The 12,544-nt window shown below is 39.0% G+C and overlaps 1 protein-coding gene across 2 annotated transcripts in view; it reads left to right on the top strand.

Moving 5' to 3' along the window:
- The window catches only part of LOC129756366 (dual specificity protein phosphatase MPK-4), a 29,445-nt gene extending 22,901 nt beyond the window's left edge, over positions 1-6,544 (top strand). For both annotated transcript variants that reach the window (XM_055753223.1, XM_055753222.1), the window contains exons 5-6: positions 3,928-4,608; positions 4,675-6,544. In XM_055753223.1, the coding sequence (XP_055609198.1) occupies positions 3,928-4,608; positions 4,675-4,778 (785 nt within the window). In that variant the 3' untranslated portion in view covers positions 4,779-6,544. The remainder of the gene's footprint in view (positions 1-3,927; positions 4,609-4,674) is intronic.
- Positions 6,545-12,544: the final 6,000 nt, after the last annotated feature.

Here is a 12,544-nt window from a genome sequence, read left to right as displayed (position 1 = left end):
CTAGGGGTGATCCCTTAGCCCCGTCCGCCACGCGACAGCGTGAAGGACAAAACGTCTTTCAAGTTCGAACGCGCAGCGTGAGGAGTCGGATACCAAAACGGTTTTTTAAAGGACCATGGTAAGCATTGAATCAATTAAAGTACCCAAACCATAAACAAAGCACAGTATTGGTTATAAAATAAATTTCGTTGGAAAATTTCAAAGTCGTAGTTTCATTTAAAAAATCATTTTGAAAAAATGAATTTCGAATCATATGAAATATTCAAGAATTCATTAGAAAAAAAAACAAATAAAAATACTAGGGGAAAAAATCTGGGATTTGTGCCATTCTGGTAAATGTTTCATTCTGGGGAAAAAAATTCTGGGAAATGGTCCATTCTGGGAAAAAAATTTCTGGTAAATGGTGCATTCTGGGGAATTTTTTTCTGGGAAATGGTTCATTCTGGGGTTTGATTTCGGGTATTTGTCATTCTGGGAAAAATTCATTCTGGGCAATGGTTTTCGGGTAAATGGGATACAATCTGTAACCATTCCTATTTAAAGATTCAAAGATAGACTAAACGTGTATTGGATATCCGTGAAATAACCGTTGAAAACCAAATATTATGTACATTTACCCCCAAGAACTCAATCCTATCTTGAAAAAAATAAAGTAAACAAGATAGATCACCAGTTAACAAGCACAGAGAAACTCGTAATAAGACAATTAATTTTTTTTTATCAGAGATTTATCATCAGTGTGTACTGAGAAGCAATTTGGAAGGATAATAATTTTGTTTTAAAGAACGTTAAAAAAATTATGTTATATTTTTTTTACCTTGGAAAATCAGTGTTTAAAATCATGAAAAGATGGGGGGGGGTTAATTGTCAGCGTTACGTAATTTTCATAGGGGGGTATGTCGAAGCGTTACGATTTGTGACATACGGGGGGGAGGGGGTCAAAAAAGTGCATTTTTTGCGTTACGTAATTTATGGATGCCGCCTTATCTTGTTTCGACCATTTTTAAGGGAGTTTTCAAAGTGAGTAAGCTTTTTCGTAACTGTTTTAAAAGACTTTTTTCTTGCCTGGATTGTTTTTTTCCAGTTCGTTTCTTGAAACCAAAGGAAACATGGAAGTAATCAGTACATTAATATTTTTAAAGCCTACTTTTTGAGAATCAAAAGTGGCATCGGGGGTCAGGGACGGTCCTAGAGCTCGCTAAGGGGGTGCTTTTACAAATTCTCAAAAATCAAACAATAAAAAAAAACTTTTATACCACGTGAATAAACCTGCATTTTTAAAGAGGAATGGGGGGGGGAGGGGGTAGGTGTAGCCCCTTTTCTTACAATATGAACTCATAGAACTTAGTTTAAGATATTATTAAAAATTTCAAAATTAGAGAATTAATTTTAACTTTTTTAACCTCTTCTCTATTTTTTTTCGATAATCTTTGATACAACTTCAATCTTCGAATCTATAATTTTCCATGTGAGAGAATGTTGATAAAGGCTTATTTTTTTACTTTGTATATCAGGAAAACTTTATGATCTTATTAAGAAATTTCTTGTTATAAATGTTAAAAATGATTTAGGCCTGTTGTTGAATAGAAGAGATTTTTAAGAAACTTTTCAATCTTTTTTTTTCATGGGCTTCTTCATATTAATGAAAGTTAATCGAAACGAAATTTAAATGATTTTCATTTCTTAACTAAACGTTCGAGAAACAAATATTTTAGATTTTATTTTGATTATAATTGTAATAAACTTAAAACTGATTTTAAAACAATTATTGATCATGTTATATTTTTCAGAATTATGATTCGAAAATATCATGTTGCTGTTAATCACTTCTCAAATTCATTTCTCATTGTAAATTGTAGTTCAAGAATTTCATTTCTAAATTTTATTCTATTCTCTCTTTATATTAGAACTTCAATAAATCTGAATCGAATGAATTGAAATTTGAATCATTTGTTTGGAATAGTAACATAGTAACAAGCTAACAAAGAGAGTAAATAAAATGAGAAATTATGTTCACATTTTTTTATATTTTTTTTCCTTTTTCTTCGATGTTTTAGAAATAATTTAAAAAATTGCTATGATTTTAAGTAATTTGGGAGTGTTTAAAAACTCGCACAGGTTTTATTGAAAACAAAACGTTTTGCAGTCTTCTATAAAGAAGTTAAATGAGTTAAAAACATTAATATTAAAAAAATTCAAAATGCCCTTTTGTGATGTCAGAAATGAAATAGTTATAGCATTTTCAATTGAATTTTTTAAAAAATTGACTAATAACTTTTTTTCTTCTAATATTAACATTAATATTAAAAAAATTCAAAATGCCCTTTTGTGATGTCAGAAATGAAATAGTTATAGCATTTTCAATTGAATTTTCTTAAAAAATTGACTAATAACTTTTTTTCTTCTAACTAAAGCATTGTATCTCTGAAATTCGAAAATCTAGGTAAAATCTTGATCCTTCATAAAATTCAGGATAAAAATATATTTTTAATCAGTTTCTAGTTTTTATGTAGGCTTTTTATTTCATTGAGCTGCAGTTTTAGAATTATACGAGCCATAGAACCAAAACTAGAGGTGATTGACAAAATCTGACGGAATGTTTCATGATCTTTCGAAACAGTTATTGAAACATTAGACTGAGTCGATTTGGGGTTTTTTTGAATTTGTCAAACCCTGGGGTCTTGAAAGCTTCGTTTTGGTCCAAAACCCATCCATGATTTTTTGCAGAATTTTTAAGTAACGTTTACATGAGTAAATTTGAACTTTAAGGTTTGTATGGGAAAATTGTACATGTTGTACTGAAAAATCAACATCATTTTTGTTTCTTCTGTGGAACCGAGCCTGCTAATGGTTTTTGTGCCAATTTATAAATTTCTTACAGGAAATTTTCCGCTGAACAACTTTGTCGAATATCTCAACTTCGCATCTTTTTAGACAAAAAAGTTATTAGCTGTTCAACAGGTGTATGTCTTTTTGGATTGATAAACCATGAATTCAATTGACACCACTGCTTGTGCCCCACGATAGCATGAAAAGTGATATTACAATGCTTCGCTAGGCACCCAGCAGTGGTGTCATCAACGGTTTTTATTCTTGATGTCAAAAGTACCTTGTAGTGGGTTTTGAATACAATTTTTTTGCTCGATTTTTCGTTGTTGCGATTGTCCGGGCAAAAAGGGGCATGGAAAGACAATTAAATCTGACTTATATCTTCCTTATCCAAAGAGCCGTATAAAAACTTTGAACTTCATAAACGGTTAAATGGAAAGCTCGTCGACTTTTAGTGAGATTTCGATCTAAAGGATAGCGTCCTTGTCTTCTAAGCCAACGGTTATAAGATCAAATCTCGACCGTCAAACAACCTTTCAAAATTAAGGTTGGCGCATTAAAAAAATGGAAACCTTTAAATAGAAAAAAATAGCAAAAAATTTACCGCATACTTTGTACCAGATACATCGTTTGTCATGGCTTGACTCAAAATAGATGATTTTGGCACTTGAGTCACAAATAAAAAAACATCAAAATCCTCGAAATAATAGATTTTACTTAGGCTCTGCAATGGTTTACACTAACACGGACATCTCTTTGAATGAATCTTGGAATGGTTTATCAGTTCAATAGGGCCATCAAATATAGATAAAAGAAAGGAAATTCCTATTTTCCAAAACAATCTCACAGCTGAGATTTACAGGTTAAACCAGGATCAGAATCACTGTCCAATATACAGAGTATCTGGAACAGGATCTACGATCAAATTTATTTTTAGATAAAGATCATGATGATCCAGGACAGGGGTTAGGATCAGGAAAAGGATCTGGATCCTATATCAAGAACGGCATCAGGATGAGAATCATGACTCGGAATTTTTTAAACCATATTCTACTTAGATCAGGATCAAGAAAATAACAGAATGTTTTCTTTTTCCAGCAAAACGCCTGCCAGTGAACTGCATGGACGTGGTAAAGCCAGATCCGGCTGTAACGCAGGAAACACCGGAACCGATCGTGTACCGGTGCCGCAAGTGTCGCCGGGTGGTGGCTTCGAAAAGCACACTGCTGGCCCATAAGCCTAGGCCCCCGGGACAATCTCCGGCCCGAAGGCCTATGCTGGGCGACATGCCTTACGCCGCTAGCATAGACAATGCCGACGAAAGTGACACTGGTGAGGAGGGTGGCAAGGAAGAGGGAGAAGATGAGAAGGAAGAAGGAGATGGAAAAGCAGAATCGGGAGATCAAAAACCGGAAGAAGCTCAAGGACCGGATGAATCATCTGGCAAAAAAGATGAAGAGGTTCTCGTAGAAGGTGCAGCAGGTGGCAGCGATTCGAATGCGGAAGAAATACAGGCCGCATCAGAATCGGAAGTGAATTCTGCTGCCGTTGGACCGATACCGGTGAAGGAATGTTCGGTACCGAATTTGGCAGAGCAGTTGAGGAGAAGTTCAATCGGCAGTGACCAAAGCAATCGATCATCAGAAAAGGACGGGCTCTGTAGACAGATTTACTTCACGGAACCACTCGCTTGGATGACCGATATTTTCCACAATACCCAGGGTCGGTTGTACTGTCCCAAATGCACGGCCAAGCTGGGCAGCTTTAATTGGGTCATGGGTAGGTTTTGAGTGATATGGATTTTTTGTAAATGTTTGTTCTTACATGGTTTAATTCTTATTTCAGCTACCAAGTGTCCGTGTGGATCGGAGATCTACCCAGCATTCTATTTGGTGCCATCGAAAATCGAATACTCAACAGTTGTGCAGAATGTTCAGGTAACGGTTTAGAAGATTTTTCAAAAAAGCCAATATAAATATGCTTTACACAAAACGATAAGTAAAATCATGTAAATCAAGGTCATGCGAAACGAGCTAATTAGCAGGACTTCCCCTTATTGCATTTAGCACTTTTCGAGATCATGGCTGTCAAAAGTTTTGTACTGAAAGATCAAACTTAGAAGTTTTTCTCTTCAGCGATGACGTACACGCGATCTTTTTAGAACAAATCAAGAAAAAAATCGTGACTGGACAGGTAAACTAGTGAGAAATTTAAGATGTAGATTTACTATTGAAAAAGCAAACAACCGTAATCGCGTTCAAGTAATGTGTAGTAGGTTTTTACAACTTTTACTAAATAATTATCGGTGTAAGTGAAAGTAAGGTCAACTGATATTACAATATAGAAATATTGCAACTGTTTTCAGGACAACCTTTGTCACATTTTCTTCACCAACTTATCTGAAAAGATAGGTTCTTCAAGTAGATTTTTCCCTTTTCATTTGTTTTTATCAGAATATTTTCCCCCGGGGTCTTTCGACACTATTCTTGAAGACAACTCGTTTTGCATTTTCCGTCAAATTTCAGAGTCAAAAAAAATTATAGTTTGATTCAAATGAGGTAAAAAATAAATTTTTAAACATAATTCAGTTAAAATTTCAGAATCAAAATTCAATATTAGAATCAAAATTTTTCACGTTTGTATCATTATTTTGATTAAAAAAAATAAAAAAAAAAATGTTCAGAGCCCAAATGCAAAGCTAGTTGTTGGCATTTCTCTGAGTTTAGAATCTAAAGAAACCCGAAAATGCCCTTCCTACCCCAACCGAGACCATATGAAGACAACTAAAACATATTTAAACCACCTACCTTTATTATATCTATACATTTATAATGAAAAAAAAATGAACATAGCCTTTAAGCGTCCAAGACACACAAGCACAACTCAGAGCCAGGCTTGATATAAAGCCAGGCCATACAAAATTTAAAAAAAAGCATAACTCAAAGCGGCAACCAACAAGTAATATTGAGAAACAATAATCTATTTACATTTGTCTTCTATAAAAATGGAAAGAAATGAAAAAACAACAAAATGCAAATTTAAAAAAAATGAACGTAGAGATTAAAGTTTTGCGAAAAAAGATTACAAACTGTCATTTATCGTAGTTTCATATACCATTTGCTGAAAATAAATAACTAGAGGAAAAACAACCACAAATAAAGTAATATAAAAAAAACATGCGGAAAATACGTCGTAAATTATTTTTAAAATAATAATCAATGGCTTAGCGTACGAAAAGAAAAAAATAAGAATTGTTACTTGCTGTAAAACTGAACAAAGAAAATCAAAACAAAAACGGAAGAAATTTGCTTAAACTTGCCTAAATTGTTAAAACAAAACAAAAACACATGTTCTTTAATAATGATGAGTGACTAAAACAAAACGATGCCTGATATTCTGTGAGCTAAGCCGAAACACGGAGCAAAACCATTCACACACGTACAGACAGACCGATACAATTCTTCCATTAGCTCTGAGAACATTTTTAAGGTTTTGCTGCGCTTTATAGAGTTTGTTTTTTCAACTGTTTACCTATGCTTTGGTACGATAGGCGAAATATTTGGCGCGGTCCGAAATATCTGAATCTGATTGTTTTCTATTTTATAAAGATCGAGCGTGCATTCTTGTTTTCGTTCGTCTCATATAATCAAAATCGCCATAGTGAAAAGAAATGTTCATGAAAACACACTTGTTAAACGCTGAAACAAATTAAAATAAAAACGACAAAAATAATACGGAAATGTTGTTGGAAATGGAAAGAAATCGTCCTGAACAAATTCTGAGATTTAGAAAAAAGTTCAAGAGGGTGTGTGTGTTAGACATGATCGCAAGGTGAACCTTATGACAGTCTACCTTTAGATTAGTAAACTTGGCTAAACCATTGCATCGAAGTTCCCGTGGAAATCTGAGAGATAAACTTCAGAGCAAATATTACAAGATTCAAAGTGTTCAAAACCTTTCGATGAGGTAAAAAGAATGTAGGGTAAAAAGAGCGAAGCTATTTCTAAAGAGGGCTGTGGACGGAAAGTTTTATGAATATCGTGTTTATCGACGAGAAACTCTTCGCTGTACAGCATTTTGTGAATAAACGTAGAACTGAGTTTGAATGCTATATAGGAAGGTCACGACGAACTGACAGTCGTAATAGTAACTTGCATTGGTAGTAGTAGTAGGTTAAGCCGGAATCAACATGGTGAACCTCAGAAATTGTCGAGCAGCGTGCTAGTCACCTTTAGGCTAGGCGGCGAGCTCAACAGGCGAGAAACGATGCCGACAGAGAAACGAAAGGTCCGTTTATCGAGCAGCCAGGGTAGCACTCAAGCTAGCAATCAGGACGAGCAAGAAGAACTGATACAGAGCACTGTAGCAAAGCGTAGACGACAATCCGTGGGGCCTAGCCTATGAAGTTGCACTAGCAAGATTCGGTGGCCGAGGTCGCCGAGCCAAAAGTGTCCAGAGAAGTTGAAGGAGATCGTGGTGCCCCTTTTCTCGCAGCATGCGCTAGCGCTAGCCCCGTACGACGCAGTAGTCCACGACATCGTTCCAGTAACGAACGAGGAACATATGGCCATCACTAAGAAACTTGCGGTGAATAAGGCCCGATGCCCGGACGGAATCCCGAATTCAGTAGTGAAGGTGGCGGCACAGACCGTTCCAGATATTTTCAGAGTGGTGTTACAAAAGTCGCTCGACGAGGGATCCCAACCTGTGAAAAACTGCGAAGCTGGTGTTTCTACCGAAACTGGGAAAACCTCTCAAGGGTATCCAACAGGCCTATTTGTCTGTTAAATACCCTTGAGAAACTACTAGAGAGGATAATCTTCAACAGACTTACTATATGCACAGAGGGTGAAAGTGGACTGTCGATCAGACAGTTCGGTTTTGGGGAAGGTAGATCCAAACTGGACGCCATCCGAATGGTGACAGAGTACGCGAAACGCGTTTATCAAAAGAAGAGGACAGGTGTTCGTCATTGCACCATTGTGACGATCGACGTTGAAAATGCCTTCAACAACGCTAGCTGGGAAGCTATTACTTGAGCGCTTCAGAGGATGCGTGTTCCCTAAACACTACAAAACCGAAACTGGGTTACGCTCTACTGCCCTAACAGCGGGTGTTCCACAGGGTTCCATACTGTTAACTCTGAAACTAACAGGAGTCGTGCAGATAGTAGGATTTGCAAACGAAATCGTGCTTATGATCATCAGCGAAACAATCGAGGAGGTAGAAGACCTTGCAACGTCTGTAGAAATGGTTGGCATCTGGATGGAAGGAGTCCAGATAACCCACCATAAACCCGAAGATCTGTTCGTAATCAACAAAAAAGTTTTGCCGCACATGACGATTACTGAGGACTGAGGACATACTACATCTTCGAAACAGCAGCTAAAGAACCTCGGAGTAATAGTCGACAGCCGCTAAAGTTTTGGTGCACATGTTAAATACTGTTGTGATAGTGCGTCGAAAGTCATCGACCGACTCATTGGCCTGGATTATGCCGAACTGCCATGGTCCGAAGAGTAGCAAGACACAGCTCCTTGCGAGCGTTGCATTGTCGAAACTACGATACGGAACTCTATCCTAGAGGTGGGCGCAATAGATCCAAACTACGGATTAGCTAATAGCTATGCGAGTTTGTTGTGCATACAACATCTCTACAGATGTAGATTTTGTCATCGATTCCCATAGACATCAATCGGGCGGAGGATAAAAAATGTTACGTAGCAAGAGCTGTTAGAGCAGTGCGTAAAGCTCAACGAGCAGGATTAATGCTCAAGTGGCAGGAGCATTGGAACGTATCAAGCAACGCAAGATGGACGCATAGGCTAATCCTGTGGCTTTTAGGCTTTTAGACTGGGTGAATCGGAAGTATGGAGAGGTCAACTTCTACCCGACACTGTTCCTTTCGGGTAATTTGGGCAGTGGAAAGGAGAGACTTTATCTGGTTGGTGATAAAACTAGGAATACTCTATTTCCAATGATTTGCTACCTTAAATACTAAACCATTTCCATGGTTACAATTATTAACTGTTTATTCATTATAAACAAACATCATGCGTGTGTTGCTATTCATCTCATCGATTGCTTCGATGAGACGAATCTGAACACTCCTCAACACTCGCATTCCGCAGTCTTCTTACTGCCTCCGGCGGCTCCTCCTGAAGATAGGGCTACTCCTCTTCAACGCACGCACCGGGACATGCTCTTGGGCCCTGTTGCAACTCGATGACCTTTCATGGCACCAGTTCAACGACCTCCACCGGGATCTGACACGACGACCCGACGAGTGGCTTTCGGTCCGATGACCTCCCAATGGGTCCAGCTCAACGACCTTCACGTGGCTTTCCAGTCCTACGAGCTTCCGTGGTACCCCGCTCGGCCCAATGACCACCTCCTGGTTCCTGACTTGACAATCTTCCAAGATACCGGCCCGCCAAGCTTTCAAGGCCTCCGGTCTATCGACCTACCAGTAATTCTGTTCCAAATGGCTCTAACCCAACGACTTTCTATGACACCGGTCCGAATGTGGTTTGGATACGGCTCGACGTTCTTATTTTGGGCCGATGCCTCACCAGTGGCACGACGACCTTCCGCTGGCTCCCAATTCGCCGACCTTCCAATGGATTTTGGTCCCCTTCCAATGGATCCGACCCAACGAGCTTCCAGAACACCGATCCGACGACCTCCCAGTGGCTTTGATCCGACGACCTTGTTTGGCTCGGGCCGGACGCTCTTCTTTTGGCTCGACGCCTCACCAATGGCACGACGTCCTTCCAACTGGCTCTCGGTCCGCCGACTTTCCAATGGCCTGGCATAACGACCTGGCTCAGCGCCGAGTACCTGCCAGTGACTCTGGTTTCTGTTTTGATGACCTTCCAATGGTTCCTGGCTCGTTGTCCTTCCTTCGGCTTCGTTGCTGGATGACTGTCTACTCTTGTTTCCACTTCTTCTCCTTTCCATCAGTGCTGGACTCATAGCCTGTTGTAGCAGCACTTGGGCAATGGAAACGAGAGACTTGTTCTGGTTGGTGGTAGAACTAGAAATACTTTATTTTTAATGATTCGCTACCTTAAATACTAAATTATTTCCATGGTTACAATTATGAATTCTTTGTTTATTATAAACAAACATCATGCGTGTGTTGCTATTCATCTCATAGATTGCTTCGATGAGACGAATCTTAACAGCAATACTTTCATCGGTTTAAGCTTATCAGCTCGCCATATTGCCCGGAATGCGGAGAAATCGGCAGAACATGCAATATTTTACGTGTGGTGAGGCTCAAAAGCTATCACGTACTCATCCTGCAGCAAGAGGATGTGGAGAAACTAAATATTTGACTGGAAAGTTCGAGCCCGAATGCAGAAATCGGTGCTTGATTCACCAGGCATGGATTCGATTAACGCATCATCTTCTTTCAGGGAGTTTCCTTTCTCCGGGTATTACACTTGCTCCGTGGCCATGAAACGGTAGGTTTTGATGTTTGATTCCAAATCTTTATGTCTACTCCCGCGTAGATAAAGGCAATGCGGTCGTTATCATGGACAGAAAAGGATAACGACAACAGAGTTCGAGACATGATAGTCAATGATCCATATGAGGAATGTGTTTTGAAAAATGGTGAACCAAAAGTTCCACTCAATACGACGATAGAGGAGGCTAACGTCGTGAGACAGAAAGTCACCCTCCTGATGGGTGATGTCAAACTAGAAAGAAAATTTCTTGTTCTGAACCCGAAAGTCGTCTCTCTCTATTGCTTGCCGAAAATCCACAAAAAGCCGATAGCTATGCGACCCATCTCCTCAAATATAAGTACAACTACGGTGAAAATGGCAGCACGGTTGGTTGAAGAAATGAAAAAGTACCCTGTGAAACATTGCAAGAGTGTAAAAAAATCAGTGGAACCGGTCGAACGCCTCAAAGGATTTAAAATGCGTCGAGGCGGAATATTAGTTTCCTTCGACGTCTCCTCACTTTTCCCCAGTGTACCAACCTCAGATGCCTTCAACAGCTTACGGGGGCACTTGGAACGTCGCCGGGTGCCTCCCAACGGAAAAGAAGCCTACCTTGCAGTTGCAGAAGTATGCATGAAGCAAAACTTCTTCGTATTTCGGGGTAAGTTTTTTAAACAAACCTTTGGTCTGAGCATGGGCAGTAAACTTTCTCCACTTTTGGCGGAAGTTTTTATGAGCGACTTGGAAGCAGATTTTGAGAAAAGCGAAAGACTTTTCCCACGTGTCGGGTGGCGCTACGTCGATGACATCCTTGCCTCGGTAAAGGAGCGTTATCTCACGCAGACATTAGAGCTTCTAAACTCCAAACACAGGTCGATAAAATTAAAAGTAGAAAAAGAATTTGGGGGAAAACTTCCTTTTCTTGACCTTCTAATCTCAAGGAAAAAGGACAACACCATCAATTCCGGAATATATCGGAAACCAACCTCAACCGACCGATACATAACAGCAGATTCCAACCACGTTGGTTCGCAAAAACAAGCCGCCATCCATTCCATGGCGCACCGCCTGTACCATATTTCTATGGAAATGGCAGAATTTGAAAAGGAAAAGCTTAAAATCCTTGAGGCAGGTTTTTGAACGGTTTTGACAACGAATTTTTCCTCAACATGCCCGAAAAAGGTACCGAAGTGATGCACCCACTTTCAGGCCAGAAAAAGAAGAGCCCTACAGAGTTAGCCTGCCATTCCACCCTAAACTAATTAATAGAAAAATCCTTTCTCAACACGGTTTGAAAACAGCATACAAGCGCGGCAACACCCTTAAGGATCGGTTGGTCTCCTTGAAGGATAAGATTCCGCAAGATTCCGCAAGATGAGAGATCTGGAACCTATGAAATTCCCTGTGAGAGTTGCTCAGCTGTTTACATTGGCCAAACTCGTCGCAAATTTAAAGTGTACATAGGAATGCTGTAGACAACAACAGGGTCAATGAATCCAGCGTAGCCGCCCACGCAACGGAAATGAATCACTCCAAACTGGGAAAAAGTGATCAATAGGAAATATGTAAGAGAAGCCTCACATTTGAACGCATGGGAGTCGATGTTCATTAGTACGAGAAACCGCTGATAAATGAAGATGACCCATCAATTATGTCGCCGCTTTTCAACTTTACCAATAGGAAACTCTCATAAAGGAACCATCTTTCGACGAATACTACGACACTCGTAATGCGATCCTGCTAGTAATTTCTTCGTGTGATCAGTCGAACATCGTCCTGTAGATGGGCAACATCAAGCCCGAAACCGGTCCACAAAAAGGTAATTTTGAATTCTTTTTTCTTTTTGTAAGAACGTTAAGTGTCGTGTCCTGTAATACGTCGTGTGTTAATTGTGTAGTTAAGTTCTTACATTGGCACAAATCCGTTTAAAAATGAGTGTCTTTTTTAGTATTTTAGCAAGAACCTCAAAAAATTTAAGTCTCATGCAAAAGCTGAATAGCCTCCTATTCAGCTTTGATTATGGAACTTGAAAGTATCGAAGAATAATGCTGTAAGTGGAATGCTTTGCATTTGTTAAACCAATCTTAATAAGATTTTAAGAGCCTGTTTTATGGAACTTTTGGTTACATACGATCTGTACCTACACAAAAAAAATGTCCGAATATCTATCGCAACACGTGATTACAAGTCCGAACCACAATTTAAAAATAGAAAAAATGGAAATGGTGATATAATCCCGTTTTAAGAAAAAAAAAACCCAA

This window comes from Uranotaenia lowii, chromosome 3 (genome assembly GCF_029784155.1).
Source record: "Uranotaenia lowii strain MFRU-FL chromosome 3, ASM2978415v1, whole genome shotgun sequence".
Lineage (NCBI taxonomy): Eukaryota > Metazoa > Arthropoda > Insecta > Diptera > Culicidae > Uranotaenia > Uranotaenia lowii.
This window is presented reverse-complemented; position numbering and strand designations above follow the sequence as displayed.